This window comes from Lactuca virosa, chromosome 2, assembly GCF_052849685.1.
Source record: "Lactuca virosa cultivar CGN04683 chromosome 2, Lactuca_virosa_CGN04683_v6, whole genome shotgun sequence".
NCBI classification, from domain to species: domain Eukaryota; kingdom Viridiplantae; phylum Streptophyta; class Magnoliopsida; order Asterales; family Asteraceae; genus Lactuca; species Lactuca virosa.
This window is the reverse complement of record NC_136427.1, coordinates 209,112,346-209,136,367: the sequence shown is the minus strand read 5'-3', so window position 1 is coordinate 209,136,367 and position 24,022 is coordinate 209,112,346. Positions and strand designations below refer to the sequence as shown.

Genomic DNA, 24,022 nt, shown 5'->3' with positions numbered 1-24,022 from the left:
TTTTAACACTTTTGAACATGGTATCATCTGACTGATAGATAGCATATATATGCAATCTGATTATGAAACATGACTACATGAGTAGAAAATATCAATCAATTTCCATAAAACACCACAATTTGTACATGTACATACATAAATATCAACATACAAATCATATACTACACAAAATCAATATAATTAAAATCCCCAAAATTATTTTCAAGTTTCCGAAGTAATCCTTAGCGCCTTGGTCTTAAATCGATACCTTGGAGCCCTAGGAATAGCCTGACTGGGTCCAAATCCAAACTGCCCCGTTCCAGTCATCATCGGCGGGCCATCATCGTAAAGATACCCGACGAGCCGACCGCAACTATTGCAAAGAAGTTTAGTTCGTTTTCTCTGAATCCCCCAGTAATTAATTGTCTCGAAAAAGGGTCTGATCTTATCTTCTTTGACGAATCTGAATTTGGAGGAGTCGATGGCTGCGAAAGAGAGAGTGCCTTTGTTGCCAGCCTCAAAGTAGAAGTCGGGAGGGAAGAGATTAGCGGAATGAAGGCTGAGATTGGTGCCGCATTCGTTGCAGGTGTAGATCGACGCCATTGATGAAATTGAAGGTGGGAGAATGATTGGCGAGTCGATGATATTTTGAAGGGGGTTGGGAAGAATGTGTCGTGTACTCGTGTTTGACTTTTGATTTGGAACGCGGAGACGGTTCCAAATTTTTATTTCTAGAATGTTAATATTTTCAAAAGAATAAACATTGTAACTAGAATGTTGATACTTGATACTTTTCAAAAGAATAAAAATTGTAGATATCTAGAATGTTAATTATTTATTTATAATGTCATACTAGGTTATAACCCGTAAAAACTAGGATTGATAAATTTAAAAATAAGATATATATATATATATATATATATATATGGTAATTATATTTCACTCATGAAAAAAGGTAAATTTAATTAAACATCAATTTTGTTAAAGTAAATATATATATATTTTTTTAAATATATGTTTAAAATACACTTTTAATTTAATTCTCCAACACCACTCATGGGTTCAAAAGGACGGTTATTGTTATATATATCAACCAAAAAACCTCTCTTCCGATGACTTTTAGGATTTTTCCAATCAATTTGTTACTTTCAAGAGGAGTTGAATAAATAACCACTCTAACAATGCAACACATAAGTCAAAGCATATCATCATTTCACTATATAGGGAAAAGACAAAGTGATTACCAACAAAAGAAAAAAAAACACAATGTATTGGATTCATTATATTTCTTTCGTTTTGCAACATATACTAAATTCAAAAAAATGTTCATTCGTTTGAGTAAGAGGGATCTACATGTGAAAATATTAATTGATCTAACTAAAACAAAGTTTAAGAAAATGATGGCCATAAACAGCAGTGATGAATGATAATAAACAGTGCAACTGTTGGCTCTATATTGTTTAGGAGGTCATTAATGAGTTGTTAATCGAAGCTTATTAGCACTAATGAGTTGATAAAACCCATTTTCTAGGACAATACCGTTATACTTACATGTGATTAGCTTTAAATATGTATCAATGAAAATAAAATTATATAGAATCCAAGAGAATCTCCCCTCACTCTTCACTATTGTTTGCACAAGCTACATTTGAAAACTTATATAAGTAAATTATGACAGAGGGAGGTATATGACATAACTCAAAACTAATAAAACCAAAGATACAAAGTAAATTGAAAAGAAGACGCGTCAATGTCATGCATCAGTTTTAACAGATTACAAACTAAAGTGGTTTCCCAATGTATCTTTTTTTACACTGCCTTACAACCAAAACCAAAAACTATGAATTGATATTTTCATGGATACATGTAAGAAATTATATAAAAAAGTAAGAAAGAAAAGGTTAAAACAAGTGATTGCTAACTATTAGTTAATAGAGTTACTTTACTACTATAAAACCTGTAATATGACTATCTCTTAAAATTTTATACAATTCTTTATATTTGTGGCCATTTCAACATCCCCATCCTTCTAAAAAGAAGTTCAACATGTATAAACTAACTATCTGTCATCACTTCTCTTGTAAACTCCAGATTCTTCATTCTTGTTGTATCAAAAAGACAACTGGAACACCAATATATATATATATATATATATATATATATATATATATATATATATATATTATTTGATACATGATAAATCTATATAGCAATTACTCACAAGTAAAGTCGATGAAATTGATTCTTCCGACTACATTAGCACCTTCCCTACCGGCTCAGAATCAATCTTTCCTCCATCGAAACTTTATATTTCTGGAGAGCAAGAATTTTATGTTTGAAATTACTCATTGATAATTGAAATGTTGAACTCGCTTAGTTATAGGTAATTATTGAGCGAATCAAGGGCATATACATGGAAATTGGAAAGGGGATTACTCCATGATCGCTGGTTGGTAAATCGGGATTATGGAAATATTGTCTAATTTACGTTCCTTCTTTGACTCACGTTTCCTTAGTTGTAAAGAGATGTAATTGATATCCATCCCGAGAATTAAGGGATTAAGTTATTATTCAAAAAACGAAATTATTTAAATGTGGTATTGATCATTAATTAGAAATCGTAAATGATACATGAGCGGGAAAATCATATGGTGCAGGTCTAGAAAAATGCCATGTGGCAAAGAGGGCATGTAAAAAATGGTCATGTGGCAGGTTTAGGAGTGTTTTATTAGAAGAGGGGATCTAAAAAACAATTTGGTACGAACCTTGAGTTTTGACTAAAATTGAGTTTCAACACATTTGGTACGACCTTACAAATCCATTTTATAGCCCGTACAAACCAAACTAATGGAAGGGCTTATCTTTGGGTGTTATAAAGCCTTAGGCTGGCTCGCCACCCTCCCTTGCTAAGCCATTGCCAAAAGCTCGCTACCACACCCTGACCATGCGCCAAGCACCTGCGCTAAGATGAACTCGTTGGTTGCTTGGCGAGAAGAAAGAGTAAGACTGGTGGTCCCAGCTGACTATATCAGCTTTATGTGCTTGTAATTTCAGTGTAACACCCCGTCTCCAAGAGAAACCCTAAAATCAGAAAATGTGTTTTTAGTGTTATTTATTCTGATTTATGATTAGTGGAAAAGTATGTAACTGGCATTATAATCGGTTTTGGAGGTCTAAGAGTGCCTTCGAGATTTGTAGTGCGAAGAATGTTTGAATATATGGCTTAAGAGTAATCAATTGAGTTCGTTTCATAGTTCGTGGACTTATATTGGAAATATTTTGTAGAAGAGGGGCTAATTGGGTAAATATGGATTTAATTTGAAAGGAAAAGAGAAGGGAAGGGTTGAATATGTCATAATTGAGAATTGGGGGTTAATAAGGTAAATCCTGGATTAGTTTTGCAAAGATTCTAAAAGTGGAGGGCTATTAGGTAAATATTGTACCTAATTTGTAATGGATTTTGATACTGAGGGTTTAAATGGTAAATTGTGGGCTTGTTTTGAAAGGAATCATACAAGGAAGGACCGAATGTGTAAAAATCATTTGAAGTTTGGAAAGGATACGGGTATTAAACCCGTCACCTTATTACGCATGCGAAACCCTAACCCTAGCAGTAATAAGCAGCCGCCATCCTCTCCAGCGTTCACCGCCACTTCCTTCCATGGGCGCTGTCGATGCTTGCTGCCAAGCTATTGAAGACGGAGCTGCCGACGGGGGACTCGAGCACGCGCCTCATCTTCTTCTTCGGTTTGTTTTGTTCGCCGTCAACCTCCTAACCGCCACTGTATTGAGTGTTGCTGCTATGAACCGACGCAATTGGGAAGACTCAGTCGCTATAAGCTCTGGGGTGGCGCTGCTGTTCCGCCGCCGCCCGTATGACCCGTCGTTGCCGCCGGAAATGGCTCTCAGTCGCCGATTCAACTCGTTCCAACGCCACCTGCTGCCTAGTCGATGGATTAGAACGGTGGTCTCGTATCAGGAAGGGATATTCGATGTTGTTGAGTCCATAAGCTTCTAGCCATCGTCGTCATGCCGCCGATGCATCCGTTTCAACGGCCATTTCGCAGCTGCCGCCTCTCCTTGGGGCTGCCGTCGCTAACCGCCACCGGGGGGTGGCTGGAGTTGCTTTGTGATCATATGGGGTGTGTTTTATGTGTCCAGCTCGTGTGTGTGTGTGTGTTGAGGGTAGTGTTGATAGCCGGAAAATAGAAAGGATACCCACCATGGCCGCCAGCCATGGTGGCTGCCGCCAAGCACCGCCGCCGGCCACCATGGTGTGGCTGTGTGTGTGTGTTATATAGTGTGTGAATTAGTTAGTGTGTGTGTTAGTGAGTATATGGATTATTTTGGATAAAGCATTGTAATTGTAATTTCCAAAATATTAATGAAAAGAAACTCAAACCACCACCGTAAGGTGGTGGCCGCCGCCGTGAGCCGCCATGGACCGCCACTACCCGAGGTGGTAGTGGGTGGTGCCCCACCAGCAAACCCTAATTGACCCAGCAAAAACCCTAATGGGCTTACGGATTAGTTTTGGGCCTAATGGGCCGTGTTTGGGTGAAAAACCCTATTTAGGGTTTAGAAAACCCTAATTAGGGTTTAGAAAACCCTAATTGTGAGTAATTGGGCCTTAGACTTATTTGGACCCAATTTTGGGCCATTGAGATTGGATTATGTATTAAGCCCGATTTTACCATATCATTTATCTAGTAGAGTAAAGGACTTAATGGATTAAGTCCTTAATGGGTTAAGTAAGAAACACTTAACCCTAATCGTCATTTTATGTGAAACCCTAGTTTCACTTGGGCTTTGTGTTGGGCCATCCAAGAATAATTAAATGGACTAGAGTAATTAGTTGGGCTTTAGGGTAAGGCCCATATGAAGAATTGGGCCCAATTTGGAAAATTGGGCCATAGTTGGGGCCTAGATGGTTGTATGATATTGGGCCCCTAAAATGAGACATGTTGGACTGGATTGAACAATTGGGCCTTAAGGGAAGTCCATGTAGAGGTTTGGGCCCAATTTGGAAAAATTGGGCCATATGTTGGGCTTTGATCCCTAGTTGACTTTGGGCCTATGGATTAGGCCTTGGGCTTGGGTAAGCCAAGCTAGGGGTAATGTAGTAATTATTCAAAGTATGTATTTATAGTTATGTGTTAGAACCCAATTATTAATTGGGTGTTATTTTGGTGTTGACAGTTCGGGAATCTGTTATCTAGCAGCTGGGGTTGAGTCTGCGGGACTTCAGTAGTGTGGGATTGTGTCTACGGGACTTCAACAGTGTGAGGTGAGTTTCCTTCCAGTAGGAACGGGTCTACGGCCACAATGCCGGCCCGTTTAGTTAGTAGTAGTTCCGGACCTCGGTCCGATGCAGTAGTTCAGTGTGCTTGATGTCTTTGTGATTCAAGTATGTCTTTGTGTTATGTGTTCTGGACTTCGGTCTGATACAGTATGCAGTATATGTGTTTATGCTAGTAGTTATGATTATGCTATGCTATGTTCAGTCAGTTCCGGACTTCGGTCTGATGCAGAGGGCAAGGCCCTGGTTAGTTCCGGACTTCGGTCCGATGCAGTTTCCGGACTTCGGTCCGATGCAGAGGGCAAGGCCCTGGTTAGTTCCGGACTTCGGTCTGATGCAGTTTCTGGACTTCGGTCTGATGCAGAGGGCAAGGCCCTGGTTAGTTCCGGACTTCGGTCCGATGCAGTTTCCGGACTTCAGTCTGATCCAGAGGGCAAGGCCCTGGGTAGTTCCGGACTTCGGTCCGATGCAGTTTCCGGACTTCGGTCCGATGTAGTGGGCAAGGCCCAGTATGTGCTTTATATGTTATTGTATGGTATGTGGTAGTTTGGGGGAGCTCACTAAGCTTCGTGCTTACAGTTTCAGTTTTGGTTTCAGGTACTCAGTTTCCAAAGGAGGAGCTCGGGAAGATTGCAGTGCACACACCATCTGTTCAGTCTGGGATGTTTATACTCTGATATTTGGACAATTGTTATGATATTTTGAGATACACTGTTTATGATTTTTATATGATGTTCGATGACTATGGTTTTATTATTAAAGTAAAACGAAATTTTTAGACTGTATTTTTGGGATGTTACATTCAGCTTAACAACTTGTACCATTTTATAATTTATTTTATATAAATAGTTAAATAAAAATTAAGAAAATAAATGTTTTGTCTTTTAAACACATCCTCACTCCATATCATCATATTAAGCTTACGTGTCCATAAAATTATGACGTGGCAATGTTTTAGCACATGCTACCACATGTTACCACTCCCTCCAGCCTTACAATTCATATTACAGCTCTTATAGAATTTTGTACGAACTTACAAAGTCATTATGTAGACTATACAAGGGCTCCAAGTGAAAAGGCTTTTGGGTACATATGAGAAATGTAAGTCTTTTATACTTGTTTTGGTCGACTCTTAGGCGATAAGGGTACTATATGGATGAAATAGGGTTATAAACTTCTAATTGATGTTATCTTCAATAATTTTGAGATATGGTAATTATGTTGGTTCCTCAAGCCTACCATACGAGCATATGTCCCCAAAATATAACAAATGTACTTTGAGTTTTCATTTAAATGATATAATATATTTATATATTACTTGCAATACTATATGTATATATTACCTAGTTTTCCATAGGTTTTGCTTGCATTTATCCCATGTAAATGTTTTAAAGAACAGATGTTTGAAGTGGGGACGCATTTCATATGTTTTCAAGAAATTTCGAGTTTCTAAATTCATGATCATGTGTATTCATATATTAGGTGGGTTTGAGACTAGTATGGTCTAGACACTTGACAACTTGGATATCTACACTTTAAAGTTTTGAAGTATAAAAGTTGCGAATGACATTCTAAAATTCCTTCATGTACGTGTTAGTCTTTACAAACCCTCATGTAATTCATTTGTGTTGGTTCACATGTAACCCGTTTGGTTGAAGTGTTGAAGTTGAGGCCTTTATACATCTAATATGGTGGTATATATTGTTTCTTGTGTATTTTGTGTTTAAACATCATCCTCTCGGAGTTTACTAAGAGACGAGGGACATTGAGTTGTGAGTTTTAGATGGCCTGAGGTTTTGGACACTTTTTTCCATAACATATATTAATAAAATTATAGTAAACTTTTGCACTATTTCCCCCTAAATTTGAGTTTTAAAGATTATACGAAAATGTATGTATCGCCGAAAAGAAGACATTTTGGTTTCATGCATAAACATATTTCCATTTTGGTTTCATGCATGAACCGAAATTTGTGTTCGAAAATGGGCAAAACCCATTTTTTCCAACAAAAGTACATTGCTATTTAAGGATCAAAAATTAAAGTATATCGCATATCTTAACAAAAAAAATAGAGTAATAAATAAATCAAGTAGTGAACGTTTAGTTAAGCGTAATCTCATTTCAACAAACTTAACAAATATAATCAACTTGATGATAAAACTTGGATATTTAATCAATAACTTTAAGAGTTTAAGGTATACAGGTGATGTTAATAAAAATGCAAACAAAATACAAGGAAGGAAGAATAATCGTAAAGAAAGAAACCATTGAATATGCCAATTTTTTATGTGGTGTGTTAGCAAATGGAGAATCAAAGTTATCCTTTGACAAAAGCACACACTTGGGCCATACCAAAACACTTACGTTATAATTTCTACAAATGAAACTACAAAGCCTTTTTTTGGGAAAAAAAAAAAGCAATTGCATAGTATTATTGGCTTAGATTTTATAAAATTTAATCTATCAAATATTAGATACGTACAAAATCAGTCTTACAAAAATAGAAAAAAAAAATGTTAACATCTTCATGGCAAATGTGTTGAGTAAAATACAAATTGGCGATTTCAAATTTTGAATACCTATGTCCTATAACAAAATGTGTTTGTTAAAATGTCATTATTGGGACTTTATTAGTCATAATAATAATCGGATAATCATCTCAAAAAAATTTCATTATTATTATTATTATTATTATTATTATTATTATTATTATTTATGTTTTTACATCTTGAAGACTTATTTAAATTATCATATAACTCTTTGTTAAAATTATTGTGTATCCAAACTAGTTTTGGAAACAACCACAAACCTTAAGGGTGTTTTATGTAATTAAATCAAAATGTACAATAAATACCACCGCGCCCAAGAGATTTTCCCATACAACAGTTTCTAGCTGATTATGGCGCGAACGGATGGTGGCGACGCCATTGTTATCAGCTCACCTCCGTTCAATTAGCCACTGTGCCAAATATTCACAGAAAACACTTCATAACCTGTGTAGATTATGTGCGTTTTGTAGTTCATTGATTGTTTTCGAATATTGAAGTTGTTCGATTTGTTTAATCCGTTTTTCAAATTGCAAAATGGCGGATAATGCTTCTGCGAAGGTTGTATTCTTACATGGTGATTTATATCTCCAAGTTATCGAAGCTCAAAACTTACCGAATATGGATGTAGTCACCGGTCACATCCTCCGTTGCGTGTCCTTCGATTCTTGCCCGGAAGACACCTCTACCGCTGGATCCCCAGACAAGAAACTGCGTTCCAGCGGTCGGAAGATCATTGCAAGCGATCCTTACGTCAAAGTATCGGTGCCTCAAGCAGCCGTCGCACGTACGCGTGTGTTGAAAAACTCCAAAAACCCAAGGTGGAACGAGCGATTTATCATTCCGTTAGCTCACGAGCTTGTTCACTTGGAGTTCGAAGTGAAAGACGACGATATTTTCGGGGCTGATTTGTTGGGGTTCGTTCACATCCCTGCGGAGGAGATCGCTACCGGAAAAGTGATCACCGGTTGGTTCCCTCTGAAAAATTCACGCAAGGATGACGCGTCGCTGAGGCTGGAGATGAAGTTCGTACCCTGTGAAACTAATCCGCTTTACCGGCACGGGATTGCTGGAGATCCGGAGCTGAAAGGCGTCCGGAACACATATTTTCCGGTGAGGAAAGGTTCTGAGGTGAGATTATACCAGGATGCTCACATCATGCCTGGATCTATGATGCCTAAGATTGAATTGGACGGAGGTAAGGTTTATGAGCACAATTCGTGTTGGGAAGATATATGTGAGGCTATATCATCAGCTCATCATATGATATACATCGTCGGTTGGTCCATTTTTGACAAAATTAAACTAATCAGAGAACCCACTCGTCAATTGCCCAGAGGTGGTGACTTGACACTTGGTGAATTGCTCAAATACAAATCCGAAGAAGGGGTTAGGGTTTTGTTGTTGGTTTGGGATGATAAAACTTCTCACAGTAAGCTGTTCATTAACACGGTAAGATTTCAAAATCAATCTACAATTCAGCATTCTAATTGTTCGATGTGGTTTGATCGATTCGAGCTAATTGTCTTAATGGTGATCGATTCAGACTGGAGTAATGCAAACTCACGATGAAGAAACCAGGAAGTTTTTCAGGCATTCATCTGTGCACTGTGTGCTTTCACCTCGCTATGGAAGTGGTAAACTAGGGCTTTTCAAACAACAGGTTGTTGGAGGTGCTTTTACACACCATCAGAAATGTGTACTCGTGGATACACAATCATTATCATACCACAATAACAGAAAGATTACAGCCTTTTTAGGTGGTCTTGATCTCTGTGATGGACGATATGACACACCTGAACATAGATTATTTAAAGATCTTGACTCTGTATTCAGAGACGATTTTCACCAACCTACCTTCCCTGTGAGTTTGCCATTCCCACCTTCCATTATTCTGCAATGATTGATTTCCAATTTCCATTTTCTTATTATCCAAATTAGGCAGGAACAAAGGCCCCAAGGCAGCCATGGCATGACTTACACTGCAAAATGGATGGTCCTGCTGCATATGATGTTCTTCTAAACTTTGAGCAACGATGGAGAAAAGCTACAAAATGGCGTGAATTTGCATTAGTTGCTAAAAGAATGGCTCATTGGAAAGATGATGCATTGTTAAAAATTGACAGAATTTCATGGATTGCTAGCCCTAAGTATCCTGTTCCAGAACATGGAGATCACACCATTGTTCCTGAAGATGATCCAATGTTACACGTGTCCAGTGAAGAAGACCCTGAAAACTGGCACGTGCAGGTGACAAATTTCATGATTTTCATCAACTTCCTCGAAAAAATAGTCTCTTTCTTACATAAACTCATGGTTTTTTCTTACATTGTAGATTTTTCGGTCTATTGATTCCGGATCTTTGAAAGGATTTCCCAAAACTGTGGATGTTGCTGAGGCACAGGTTAACAATTGAAGCTTCTTTTTTTTTTGTTATATATCTAATTCCGAATATGAATCATATGATACATAGTATTCTTTTTTGATGTTTGTTTGTAGAATCTTATTACTGCAAAAAATATGGTTATAGACAAGAGTATTCAAACAGCATATATCCAAGCGATTCGATCAGCTCAGCATTTCATTTACATTGAGAATCAATATTTCATTGGATCATCATACGCATGGTCATACGAAAACGCAGGTTCCATTTTTATTTTTAATTTTAATTTCAAAATCTTGTAATCTGTGTTTGATAACATGTTGATATTTTGATAATTTTTAGGAGCTGATAACTTAATCCCTATGGAGTTGGCTCAAAAAATAGCAAGTAAGATAAGAAAGAATGAGAGATTTTCGGTTTATGTTGTGATACCAATGTGGCCTGAGGGTGTCCCAACTTCTGCTACAGTGCAAGAAATTCTTTATTGGCAGGTATTATTTATTTTCTTAAAAAAATATAATCACAAACTAAAAGCAAATATAAAGATACAAATTTCAATGGATTATCTGACTTCCAAAATGTTGGAATCTGTAATTAGAGGCAGACAATGCAAATGATGTACAACGTTGTTACACAAGCAATCAAATCCATGCAACTAAAAGTGCACCCTCAAGACTACTTAAATTTCTATTGCCTTGGGAAACGGGAAGAATTACCTTTTAAAATGAATCAATTATTTACAGATGACAAGGTATATAACACATTCTACTCTAGTATATATGTTTCTTTCTACTTGATGCAAGAGAAAGTCTTCGTTTATTTTTTCCAATTTTCAAGTCATTTTATCAAAATGTTTTCTAAATACCATTTATACATACAACAGTTTGTGCATTTGGTTTACAAGTTGATTGTGTTATAGGTCTCAGATTCACAAAAGTTCATGAGATTCATGATTTATGTACACGCTAAAGGAATGATCGTGGATGATGAGTATGTAATTGTGGGGTCTGCCAACATTAATCAAAGATCTTTAGCTGGTTCAAAAGACACCGAAATAGCCATGGGTTCATATCAACCCCATCACACGTGGGCATCAAAAAACCAACACCCATATGGACAGGTGTCATATCACCACACCTTACAATATCTTGCTCATATATATTTCAGTTTCATCAATAAAAACAACCTAAGTTTGACGAACATAATTCAAATTTCAGGTGTATGGTTATAGAATGTCGTTGTGGGCTGAACATTTGGGGGCATTAAAGAAATGCTACATGGAGCCAGAAAGTTTGGAGTGTGTAAATAGTGTTAATAAAATAGCTGAAGATAACTGGAAACGATATACAGATGAGAAGTATACAGCATTGGAAGGTCATCTTTTAAGGTATCCATTACAAGTTAATGGTGATGGGAAGGTGAGCTCGCTGCCCGGATTTGAGAATTTCCCTGATGTTGGAGGTAAAGTAATGGGGTCCCACTCGCCCGCACTGCCCGATATTTTAACTACATGATTTGTGAATTTGTTAAGATAGTAAATATGTTGGACATTTAAGGAATTTGTGAATTAAAGCATTGTAACTTGTAACACTGATTTCATTGTGGAAACTTTATACAATCTTTATCATAGTCCATAGATCTGAAATGTATTTTGTATCCATTATGTTGAGATTGACCTTCTTGCATAGGTCATTTCAGTTAATAATCTCTGAGCTAATTCCAACTTTCCATGAGTCTTACACGCAGCCACCAATGCACCCATTAAAGCCTCATCTGGAACAACATCCATCTCTTTAACCATAGCCACTGCCTCCTCCACCTTCCCTGACCTCCCCAACATATCAACCATACAAGTGTAATGTTCCAAACATGGCTTCAATCCACATCTATCTTTCATCATCTCAAAGTACTCCTTCCCTTTCTCAGTCAATCCTCCATGACTACATGCAGTAAGAATCGCTGTAAATGTCAGTCCATCTGGCACCACCCCATCACCAACCATTCTCTCAAACAGTTCAAACACTTCTTCACATCTCCCGTACAATCCATACCCACTCATCATAGCCGACCATGTAACCACGTTTCTTTCGGAAATTTCATCGAACACCTTCTGGGCACTCACTAAATCGCCTCCCTTGCCGTACATTGTTACTAAAGAATTTAAATTAGCAACATCGGTATCAAACCCGTTTGAGAAAACAAGGACATGGACGTTGCGTCCGAGTCGTAGAGCTGGAACACCGGCGCAGGATTTGAGGACCGGGGGTAGAGTGTGGCGGTCTAAGGGTTTATGAGCACGGAGCATTTCGCGGAAAAGGATGAGAGAATCGGAGAAGTGATTTAGAGATGAGAAGGCTCGGATAAGGGTGTTGTAGAGGAAAGTGGATCGGCGATTAGTGAGTGAGAAGATAATGGATGCCTCGAGTAATTGAGCACAAACTGAATACGATGAGACGAGTTTTGCACGAATGAAATCGTGGTGGGAGACTCCTGTGATTATCGTTCGGGCATGTAGTTTTTTGAGTATACGTAAATTTCTTGTGGAAGAACAGTAGTCGAGCAGTGTGGAGAAGAAGGGTATAGTCCACTGAGGTGTGGGCATGGTTATGGCGAAGCCTCAGGTAACCGAAGGCTCAACTTTACTGCCGGCTAGGGCGGTGTTTGTGTCACACCGGTTAACTAGTCAGAAAGCTCAACTTTACTAATCATATAAACATTTGTGTAGTTTTGTTCAACCATTTCGCTGGAGTGGTGCCAAGTTTTCTAGGTCAACATAGGTATTTGTCATGCTACTTCAAAATTTTTTCATTGTGACATTTTTGCCAAGTTAAAAAAAATGGAAAAATAAAATAAAATAAAAAGAATAAAGGCATTGTGATTGTTTGGTCAAAAAGTCAAATGAAAGAAATGGGGGAGAAAGCTCGGTAACTTATTGCCGAAAGAGTTGTTATTCTTGCCATGTTGAAAGGCACGGCACGGTGTTTGTTGAGTTTGTCGAGACGGTTGCCGATGTGTATGAACTCCACACCTTCTAGCCTAATATGCAAATTTGATTAACTTAGTTTTATGGGTTTACATGTTACAACTGGGCTTATGGGTCATAATCAGTTTTGGTAGATAGCACTATTTATATTAGTCCTTACTCTCCTCCAAGAACCAATAAAAGAAAAAAAAAATTAATATCATATATTGCTTATTAGTCATTACTTTCTTTTATTTAATAAATATATATTTTATTTTATTTTTTACCTAATAAAATAAAACGATTTACTGGTTAACTGACGAAATTATTTGTAAACTCGAACACGACCTACATAATAAAGAGATTAGTGGGTCAGAAAACTCAACCCAACCCCAACAGCTGATCATTACTTACGAAAATCTTGATGGCCTATGATTTTTCTTTTGGATTTAATCTTTTGTATTTTTGCATGTCAGTCCTTGTGATTAAGAGAACTCAAATGGTCTGATAATTGTTATATCATCAATAATTAACAAATATCAAATGAAATTCACATGCAAAAGATATGAAGGTTTTTTTTCACGAATAGCCTATTTTAGAGCTAAAAGAATTTGACATCCAAATTAGGAGTTTAATATGTAACCCTTGTTACAAAGAATACAATAAAAACAAAATTCAACTTAAACGGAATTTATATAAAAAAGTTATGAGGATCAAAGTTGAGTCATTTATAATACTTTTTCCGAGTAACCTATTTTCAAAACTAAAAAAAGTATGAATTTCCTACATCCAAATCCAAATTTGCAGTGTAAATTAGTCATTTTCTCCAAGGACTATACAAATCTTTTAAACTTAACAGCTAATAGGTTATATGGATTAACAATTAAATTAGACAATTTTTGACTGGTTTGCTAAAACTAATAATCTCAATGAACATGACCCATGACCTACAACATAATAGAATATAGATACAGCAACTTTGCACATTACGCGACTAAAATTGTACACTCAACGTTTTAACTTTTATGCATGTTTTGCGACGTGATCTTTCGAATCTCGAAGTGATTTCCCACCCTCCTTGTACCTTGGTTTTTCTTAATAAATTTACCAACAAAATAATAAGTTTAGTCAAACCACTCTTCACATAATTTTAATAACAATTTAAATCGTCATTGTAACCAAAAATGTAACTACCATACTCATACTTGTTGAAAATGTGTACTCTTCCACATAATGGGGCCATATTTGATTTTCCAACATTAAAAAACTAAAAGCATGTCTAAAAGACTAAAACCATATGCATAGACTACATAGATGTCTGCAACATATTATATAAGAGTTCACAAGATAGACCCAATTTCACCGTTTTAAACCAACAGAAAAAGAAAAGGAAAAAAAAAAAAAAAAAAAAAGCACAACATATATTTGGATTGAAAAGTTAACTAAGCATCTAGCGACGAGCATAGTGCCTTTCGGGACTCCTGTAAGGGGGGGAATAAGGAGGAGACCGTGTTCGCTCCCTCCTTGATCTCCCACCATAGTAAGGTGACCGCCTAGGAGAGTAATCCCGCCCACCACCACCACCACCTCTGTATGGTGGCGGTGACCTCCTTGGAGAGTAATCACGACCACCTCTATACGGTGGTGGTGACCGCCTTGGGGACCTCCGGTATCCATAGTCATCCCGCCCAGAGCCGCCACGATACCTCCCTCCTCCACCTCCTCCTCCTCTGTCACCACGATAGCCTAAACAAAACATGACAACAAATTTCATTTATTTGTTTGGTTGGATGGAATGGAATGTGTCATTACAATTTACATGTCATGATAATGTTTGGTTAAGACATGTAGGAATGGAATCAATTTTCATAGGAATATGTTATAGTTATATCATTTGGCAAAAGAACTGGCTAATTCCATTCCATTCCTTCTCTGATTCCATCACACCAAACACTACCTAAAAGATATAAAAGGAAGAAAATTTACCAGTGTCCCTAGTGTTTTTCAGGCCCAAGTAATGTCCAGGTGTAGGTGTCCTTGGACGTTTCCTTCGCGACTGAAATAAATAAAAATAAACAACCTCAAGTAAAATTTCTTTCAACAAACATATACCTCAAATATCATACAACTACATACACATTATCAACATGCAAACTTTTATTAAAAAACATTTTTTTTTTTTTTTTAAAAAAAAAAAGCCATGAATCTTTGGATGAGGAAAAAGAGGTCAAGAAAAAAAAAAGCATGTGCCTGGCAGTACCCCCATTATATCAGGTTCGGGTAAACGATACCATTAACCGCGATTAGTTGATAGTTGAATATATTTGCAGTTGATAATGACCGTTGATTAGTTGATAGTTGAAAGTATGCCCATGTTGTAATAAGCTTTTGCTATGTTTAGTTGTTGAAATGATGCTGTTGTTTTAGGAAGCTGGCCATTTGATCAAGCTGATTAAAAGTTGCATTGTGATTGATTGATTCATGGATGATCAACTCAACTCATCAATTTTGATTGCTGCCAACATAACTGATAATATACCCAGTAGAGTAAAGTAAACCTCAATACTTTCAAAACATATCACTTAACCATGGTTTAAGTTAACTTAACTTAACTTAACTTAACTCACCCTCTCTACAGTTATCTGGCGATGTTCAAGAACAGACTGGTTAAGATGCTTTATGCAGCGATTCGCATCTTCAAGAGTATCCATTGTTATAAAAGCAAACCCACGAGAAATACGCGAACGAGGCTCCACAACAAGAAAACAGTTAGCCACCTAAAGAAAGAAAAAGTATTAGTCTTTAGTCATTCCAAGAAAAAGACAGTTGTGCCCTTGGAAAGTAACTAACCTTCCCTTCTTTTGAAAAGTGTTCTTCTAGCTGTTCTTGTGTGACACGTGTGGAAAGGCCGGTTACGTAAAGGGTATTTCCGGGATTTACAACCTCTTCCCTTCCACGACTTCTGGATCTTGATCTTGATGCGGGCCTACCTCTTGGCCTTGACCAGGATCTTGACCTAGATCTAGACCTTGACCTGGATCTTGACCTGGATGGTGCTTCATAGGGGGGAGATCGTGAATACCTGGAAATCATATTCATATGCATACATCAAGCACTTAAACATTCAAAATATGACATTTCATAGTATGTAGCCTAGATGTTGTTTGAATATTTGTTATTTTGTAAGAGGGACTAGAATTGTTTCACATAACCATGTTCATTGTTGTCATTTGTCAAGCTGTGCATTATATCAAGAAGCATTATGTGATGAATTGTAGATTCGCTAAGCTTACATGATGAGTGTAAACATAAAATTCTGATTCAAGGCATACAAATTGGATAAAATGCTAACATACTGTGACAAAAGATTTTACTTTGCAGTTTATTGGCTCCATATCCTAGTATTATAGATCATAATTATAAGGAAACTAGAAGATTAAATGCAAATCCTATGAAGATATCAAGACCTCAAACTCTCAGCAAGCTATTCAAAATATTCACGCTCAAAAAGACAAAAACATATAGTGTGTATTCTGAAACATTTTGCATTAAAACTCAGGGTAAATAGTAACTTCTTTTAAGGACATGTCGATATACAATAACATGCTCCTCGAAGCTCAGTATTCAGTATAAGACTCTATTCCAATTATAACTACTCCCAGTTTCTGACAACACGAATCTCCACTTCATAGGCTTAATAGTATCTTTTTATTTAACGAATAACACAGTCTAACCTCGTAAAGGGTTTCAACATGATAAAAACAATAATACAGGTAGGTTTTAACAAATCGAGAAACTTTAGGTAACGAAAAGCACGCCAATAAGCAAGAATCGAGAAATAAAAAGAACAAAACGATGTTTAGGAATTTAGGGTTTACCTTCGTCGAGGAGAGTCAGCCTGTAAATGATAGAGTAAACGCATTAAAAATGTGTGAGAAAAAACGGATGAATTTACATGTTTACGGAAATAACAGGTGACAAAAACACAGACGGATAAAGAGCTCACCATTTCTTGCAGCCAAGAACCCTAGATCGCGAAATTTGATTTTTTTATCTTCTTCGAGGGTTTTTGCAGCAGACCTCTTTTCGACGCTATTTAAAAAAAAATATTTACTGAAACGTGAAAAGGGGCAGGCGCTCGCTCATTTTACAATAATGTCTACTGACTTTAGTCAATTGACAAAAAGACATCTAACTTTACATTAATTGACATGGAGGCCCTTTCAATGATATTTTACATGGATAATCACCAAAATGATAAAATTACATCGACCTTATATCACAAGAATTACCATCGTTTTCAAATTACAAGAACTAACTTAAATACTCATCGAGTTCGATTGGAGTATTTTTTTAACTTCATTATTATTTTTCAAACTATGTTTTTCAACCAAAAAAACAAATTCGACAAGAGCTTTTTTCTAACATTTTCGAACTAGGCCCTGATTTTCCAAATTATTTATGGTGAATATAAATTTATATCATGTTTAAAAATATTGATATATTCGTCAAAATTTAAAATTTGTGATCAGAACGTCGTTTGTCTTCGTTCGCAAAATGTGTGGATTCTATAATCAGCTTTTCGATCAACGCACGGATTTAGGTTGGTATCATATCTCCTATAAATCTCACACTTGAAGTATTTACCAATCTCCGCTCCATGGGAGTCAGTCATTCGCAAAACCACTGTAGAACAGGTAATCGTTGATTCCATGTTGTGGGCACCGTACACACAACTTTTTAATACGTTCCCCATAAATGTGTAAAATTTTACGTTTTCCTTGTTTGAAATGTAACATCCCAAAATTCAAGACCAAAAATTTCATTTTTAATTAAGTTATTATAAAACTAAAAGTATAAAAACATTCATAGTGTCATCCCATGTCAAACCAGTATGTCAATATTCCAAAACATATCATAATGAAACAATATCAGAGTATAATCCCAAAGATCTCATGTGCGAAAAACATAGTGTGATGCGCTGCGATCATGCCGGCTCTTTTCCTTTTGAAGATGAAGTACCTGAAACCAAAGTTGAAAACCGTAAGCACGAAGCTTAGTGAGTTCCTTCATCATACCACATACCATACTATAAACATATTGTCAGGCATATCTGGGTACCCGGGCTACCCTACTGAGCATATCTAGGTGCTCAACCTACCCCTGTCAGGCATACTGGGGTGCCCAACCTACCCCTGTGAGGCATATTTGGGTGGCCAACCTACCCTGTCAAGCATATCTAGGTGCTCGACCAACCCTGTCAGACATATTTGTGTGCCCGACTTACCCTCCGGTTTATTTCAACCGGCTACGTGGACTATTTCATCCCTACCACTACCACATACTAACATAGCATAAACATATTGTCAGACATATCTGGGTGCCCGACCTACCCTCCAGTTTATCTTAACCGGCTACGGGGTCTAACCTACCCCTCCTACCACTATCACATAATATCATAATACCGGCACATAAAGCATAACAGATAGTGACATACTAGACGATTATCACAAAGACAATCATATTAACTATAATAAACTACTAATGGGCCAGCATTGGTGCCTTCGACCCACTTCTACTGGAAGGTAACTCACCTCACACTGTTTAAGTCCCGCGGACAAAACTCAAGCTGTTGGATGACAGATTCCCGAACTGTCAACATCAAAATAACACCCAATTAATAATTGGGTTCCAACACATAACCATAAGTCTATGCTTGGGGTAAAATACTTCTTTACCCCCAACTTAGCTTGATTCAAGCCCAAGGCCTAATCCAATGCCCAAAAGTCAAACAATGAATCAAAGCCCAACATATGGCCCAATTTTCCAAATTGGGCCCAAACATTTACATGGTCTTACCCTAAGGCCCAACCATTTATTCTAGTCCAAACATTTGGCATTCCAATGGTCCAACATCTAATAATCATCAAGGCCCAGTTATGGCCCATCTATGGCCTAATTTTCCAAATTGAGCCCAACCCCTCACATAGGGCTTACTCTAAAGCCTATTCAAATATTCTAGTCCATATAATTGCTCTTGGATGGCCCATCAATAACTCAATCACCAAAACCCAATAGAGAGGCCCAACTCAAGGTCCAAACAAAATTAGGGTTTTCACATAGAATGACAATTAGGGTTAAGTGTTCTTACTTAACCCATAAGGACTTAATCCATTAACTCCATCAATCTACTAGGTCAAACATACAATGTAATCAGGCTTGAGTCATAACTTCACTCCAATGGTCCAAAACGCGGGTCCCGATAATTCTTGTGACAACTAGAAAATTTTGTGTCAAGCAAGGTCTAAGTTGTACCTGTGTATAAATGAAATCACAATGTAACCTTGTTGCAATAAAACTTTGAAAGCCAAAAGGGCATTATTTGTATTAGTATATATATATATATATATATATATATATATATATATATATATATATATATATATATACTCTGAAAATCTTATGTATAATAAAAACTTGAAAGTCAACAAGTTATAACAAGTCAAGACAAGTAAAATAGTTGGAACCAATCATGAATTACACATTTCTTTGGAGATTTCGGCCTAGTACCCCACCAACCTAGTGATTTCGGTTGGCTTAGGACCGAAATCACCCTTTAATAAGTGCTACCAAAACCGAAAACATCATGAAGGAATAGTGTAGGACCGAAATCACAAGCCTAGAACACACCTAGGCCAAAATCCCCAAGACCAAAACCACTAGGACCGAAATCATTTGGTCAAACCATGCCTAGGACCGAAATCACATGTGATTTAGTGGGTTTTCGGTCAAGATAAAGAAGAGATAAGTAAGTTGACTTCATGATTAGATGTATCACCCTTTTCCCATGCAAAGTTCGGCAGTATCCCACGCAATAACCCAACAAATATCCAAGCATTATCCAACAGTTAACCAAGTAAAAGTCTTATCACCTTTCCTCCTTAAAAACAACAGGAAGCACCCAAGATCCCTACCATTTCCATTCTACTTTCTATTAACTTCACTTATCTCTCAAGAACCAAGACCAAATATCTTCCAAGTTCAAAATTCCCTAAGCTTGTTCTTAGTATTTTGGTAAGTTCCTCTTGTTAATCTAGTGTTTTTACACACATTTACACTAGTTTCGTTATATTTACACACATTATTATGTGTTAAAACTCTCAGGGTAATATCATCTTCAAATAGTTCATCAACCCCCATTCAAGAGTTTAGGATTGGAAATCTTCACACCATCTCCTCAAACAACCCACAAATCCACTCAATGTGAGTTCATACCCCCACATTTTCGATTTTTTCATGTTTTATAGGGGAATACAAGAAAAACTTGGTTTAACACACAAATACTTGCAATGTTCATCTTCATGTTAAAATAACATATTATTTGAATGTGTTATGGTTATTACTAGCTTTTATCCAAATATTTGTAATATATTAGTTTTCAAATGCAAAACTAACAAAGACAAAACATATTCCATGTCTTAAAATCATAAGAAAAATTATGATTTGTAAAACTACAAGGTTTTTTGTGGAAGCTTTTACCAAAAATGTAGATTTTCTAACAAAAATGAGTACATTCTAATTATTTCACTATTTTGGGTTACAATCCAAAAACATGATGTTTAAACTTACATTTTCATACTAGACAAGATCACTACAAAGGTATTTATATAAAGGATTATATAAATGGTCTCAACAAACAAACAAGATAAACTATAACTGGTATAGTTTGAGAGTCAAAAACATTACACTACCATTTCAGGAGAAACTTATAATTATTTAAAGGTATAATTATTACATTTACAAGAAAGGAGTTTTTCAGTTCACGTAAATCGATTAATACTCGTTGTGAGACATTTGGTTTCACCGTACCTACCAGAGTACACACTAGAGTCCTGAATTATAACCATAGTCTCTTGTAGGGAGAGTGTGACATTTGTGTCTAGATCTATACGAGATTGACAACCCACACCTAAACTGTTAGCTACAGTTAGATCGGCAGGTCTGGGGGTGACAAATGTCATAAAAGTTCCGGCGTCCGAAGCGCGTCGTTCAGGCCATTAGTCGCATTAGTATGGTTATAATAAGTCACATAAGGTATCGACAACACATTTGATTTACGGGTTAACATACATTCAAGTAGTTTTATATAAAGATAAAACTTCATAACATCATTTTTCAGTACAATATTACTTACATTTTTAGTCTTGGGATTTAAGACTTACAGCTCGTTTATAAAGAAAATATCGGATTTTCTGGAAGTATACACTATCATTTTACACGAAACAGTTACAAATTCTTCTCATACAAAACGCTTATGAACCCACCAACTTAATTGTTGACAATTTTCAAAATCACTTGTATTTTCAGGAAACTAGTAAACATGTAACCACAAGAGATTTTGGTGGATGGGACGTCGTCACATCTTGTTATTCATTTTTGTCATATGCATTTGATATCATGTAAACAATGTTTTGAGCACAATGTAAACTTATTAAATATTCAATACAATGGTTGTAATGCTTTGATCTCTATTATTCAGTTGTTATGATATTGTACATAAAGTCATCCGTCCCCAGACGTTTCCGCCGTTCTGGTTTGGGGGTGTGACAGATTGGTATCAGAGCATTGTTTATAGTGAACTAAGTATATCAAACCATTTAAGATATACAACTATAAATACAACGGGGCTAAAACACTTTGACTAAAAGTATACTTTTTAAAATATAAGTATTTTTATAAGAGTATACATACATGCATACATACTAGAAACAACATCGTAATAAGAACCACATCAAAAGTATTTAGATGAGTTAAACCCTACAATTAAGCCTGGGCAGTTATGTAATCATATATGTGATAAATATAGTTTGATCGATTATATTTATACGATATATGACCAACATGTGTTTAGGAATGGTCGCGATGGGTAACGAATCTAAAACTTACCAACCCTATATACCAAGAAACTCTAGAACCAAAACATAAAGTTAAAATACTATAAGAGTATTTTAGGATACTACTGAATCATACACTTAAGCCTTTTATATCTTTCTCATATCTCTAATTCTCGCACAGACATCATGGTAGGATTTCACATGCCCGGAGACCCCGATTTCCCTAACCAGGGAAATGGTGGGTGGATCGAAGAGGATCCTGAGGAACTAATGGAAGAAGAACCCGAAGAAGAACCCGAAGAGGATCGCGAAGAGGATCCAGAGGAGGAGGAATAAGAAGTCGAGGAAGAGGAAGACGAGGAAGAGGAAGAGGAAGAGGAGGACTCAGATGTGGAGTACGAAGTCATTAATCCACCCTACGTCGCCCAGGTTCCTGCTAATCGGATGGGCTACCAGGGACCCATGCCCCGTTGGGCAAATGAGTTGGAGAGGTGGAGCAGGCAACAACACCAATGCTCACCCTACGACATGCATCGAGGTTTCTATAACCTCAGCCATGGAGGACCGGCAGACATGGCCATGTCATGGTTCAGTGAATCTCGCACCTCGGGGATCAGACTAGGGCGTCAGCAAATCAGATCATGGAGCTAGGGGCCGCTGCCGAGGCCACTGACGCACGGACTCGATTTCTAGAGAGAGACTACCCCCGGACATGCCATCTCATTGACAGTCTATATGAGGACCTTACCACCGCTCAGGCGGAAGTGAGGGAGTACCAGGAGAGGCACTCTGCTCTCAAGGAAAGGGTAATAGCAGTTGAGCGTCGAATAGCAAAGTTACAGGGCGCCTCAACTTCATCTCATGGTCCACAGGAGACTACCCGCCGTGAGTAGGGCGTATCCTACTCATGTCTTGTTTTTATTTTATGAGTAAGCGTTAGTTCTACTCTTTCATGTAGACCTTCTTAAAGGTCAATTTTTGCGAAACTATGTACTAGTACCATATTATCAATGAAATGGTTATGCATTTTTATTTCATTGGATGTTACTGTTTGTTATGCAATTGTTTACTTATAGTAAATTTCATTTGTGAATTGCTTGCAAATTTCAATAACAATAACAACGAGACCTAATACCTACAAAACATGGCATTTCATTATGGTGATGCCCGATTCATAACTTTTCTCAAAAACTTATCGTCATTCCACCTTTACAATTTATGGCAGAAGTATGCCACCAAGGAAGTCAAACAAACACAAGAACAACACACCAACAGCCCCACCACCGCCACCACATCCACAAATGGATTTTGTTGTGTTCCAGGCAGCCGTAACAGTCGTTGTGGCTGCTGTTGTGGCCCAAATCAACAGTAACAACAACGGAGGCGGAAACGGGATTGACAATTCCAATCAGGGAGAAAACCAAGGGCACCAACGGATGTTCTCATACAAAGAATTCATGAACTGCAAGCCCAGGACGTACCATGGTGACGGCGAGGTCGTTACTTTGACAAGATGGTTCGAGAAAACTGAGTCCATCTTCGAAATTTGCGCCTGCCCAGATGAGTTCAAGGTCAAATACGTCGCACGTACATTTGCGAACTCAACCTTGTCGTGGTGGAACAACCACGTTAAAACTTAAACAAATAATGAAGGGGTAATAAAATAATTGTTTGGTTGCACTAAATGGTAGTGCATGGAAGTATGGTAAAATCCACATGGATACAATCTAGAAGTCAATGTTTTTTTACGTAAGACACATACTAGTCAAAACAATAAAATGAAAATGGGGCTTTTGTTTAAAATTATAAATAAAAATGCAGTGAATATGTAACATCCAAATTTTCAAACCAATTTTTTTTTCATTTTAATTTAGATACAACATTGTTTATAAACCCATATTAAGCAAGCATAAGTGTCAAATACAGTCATCCCACAATATCAGAGTATCAAAACATCCG

At 37.0% G+C, this 24,022-nt stretch overlaps 4 protein-coding genes across 4 annotated transcripts; 1 reads left to right on the top strand and 3 right to left on the bottom strand.

Moving 5' to 3' along the window:
• On the bottom strand, positions 1-694 carry LOC145156758 (methionine-S-oxide reductase). The gene has a single exon (XM_079076010.1). The coding sequence runs from the start codon at positions 580-582 to the stop codon at positions 202-204; it is 381 nt and encodes a 126-aa protein (XP_078932136.1). The 5' UTR covers positions 583-694; the 3' UTR covers positions 1-201.
• A 7,480-nt stretch (positions 695-8,174) lies between these two features.
• Positions 8,175-11,721, top strand: PLDDELTA (phospholipase D delta). Its single transcript, XM_079079222.1, has 9 exons — positions 8,175-9,276; positions 9,371-9,688; positions 9,766-10,074; positions 10,160-10,228; positions 10,324-10,468; positions 10,550-10,698; positions 10,806-10,958; positions 11,127-11,327; positions 11,425-11,721. Exons 1-9 carry the CDS (start codon positions 8,362-8,364, stop codon positions 11,719-11,721), a joined length of 2,556 nt encoding a protein of 851 aa, XP_078935348.1. The 5' UTR covers positions 8,175-8,361.
• Positions 11,722-11,774: 53 nt separating this feature from the next.
• Positions 11,775-12,937, bottom strand: LOC145160117 (pentatricopeptide repeat-containing protein CRR2, chloroplastic-like). Its single transcript, XM_079079223.1, has one exon. It carries the CDS (start codon positions 12,807-12,809, stop codon positions 11,868-11,870), a length of 942 nt encoding a protein of 313 aa, XP_078935349.1. The 5' UTR covers positions 12,810-12,937; the 3' UTR covers positions 11,775-11,867.
• A 1,512-nt stretch (positions 12,938-14,449) lies between these two features.
• Positions 14,450-17,265, bottom strand: LOC145160115 (RNA-binding (RRM/RBD/RNP motifs) family protein). Its single transcript, XM_079079221.1, has 6 exons — positions 17,176-17,265; positions 17,048-17,067; positions 16,020-16,251; positions 15,797-15,946; positions 15,156-15,225; positions 14,450-14,915 (listed from the first exon to the last, which is right to left on the bottom strand). Exons 1-6 carry the CDS (start codon positions 17,176-17,178, stop codon positions 14,620-14,622), a joined length of 771 nt encoding a protein of 256 aa, XP_078935347.1. The 5' UTR covers positions 17,179-17,265; the 3' UTR covers positions 14,450-14,619.
• Between the last annotated feature and the right edge of the window lie 6,757 nt (positions 17,266-24,022).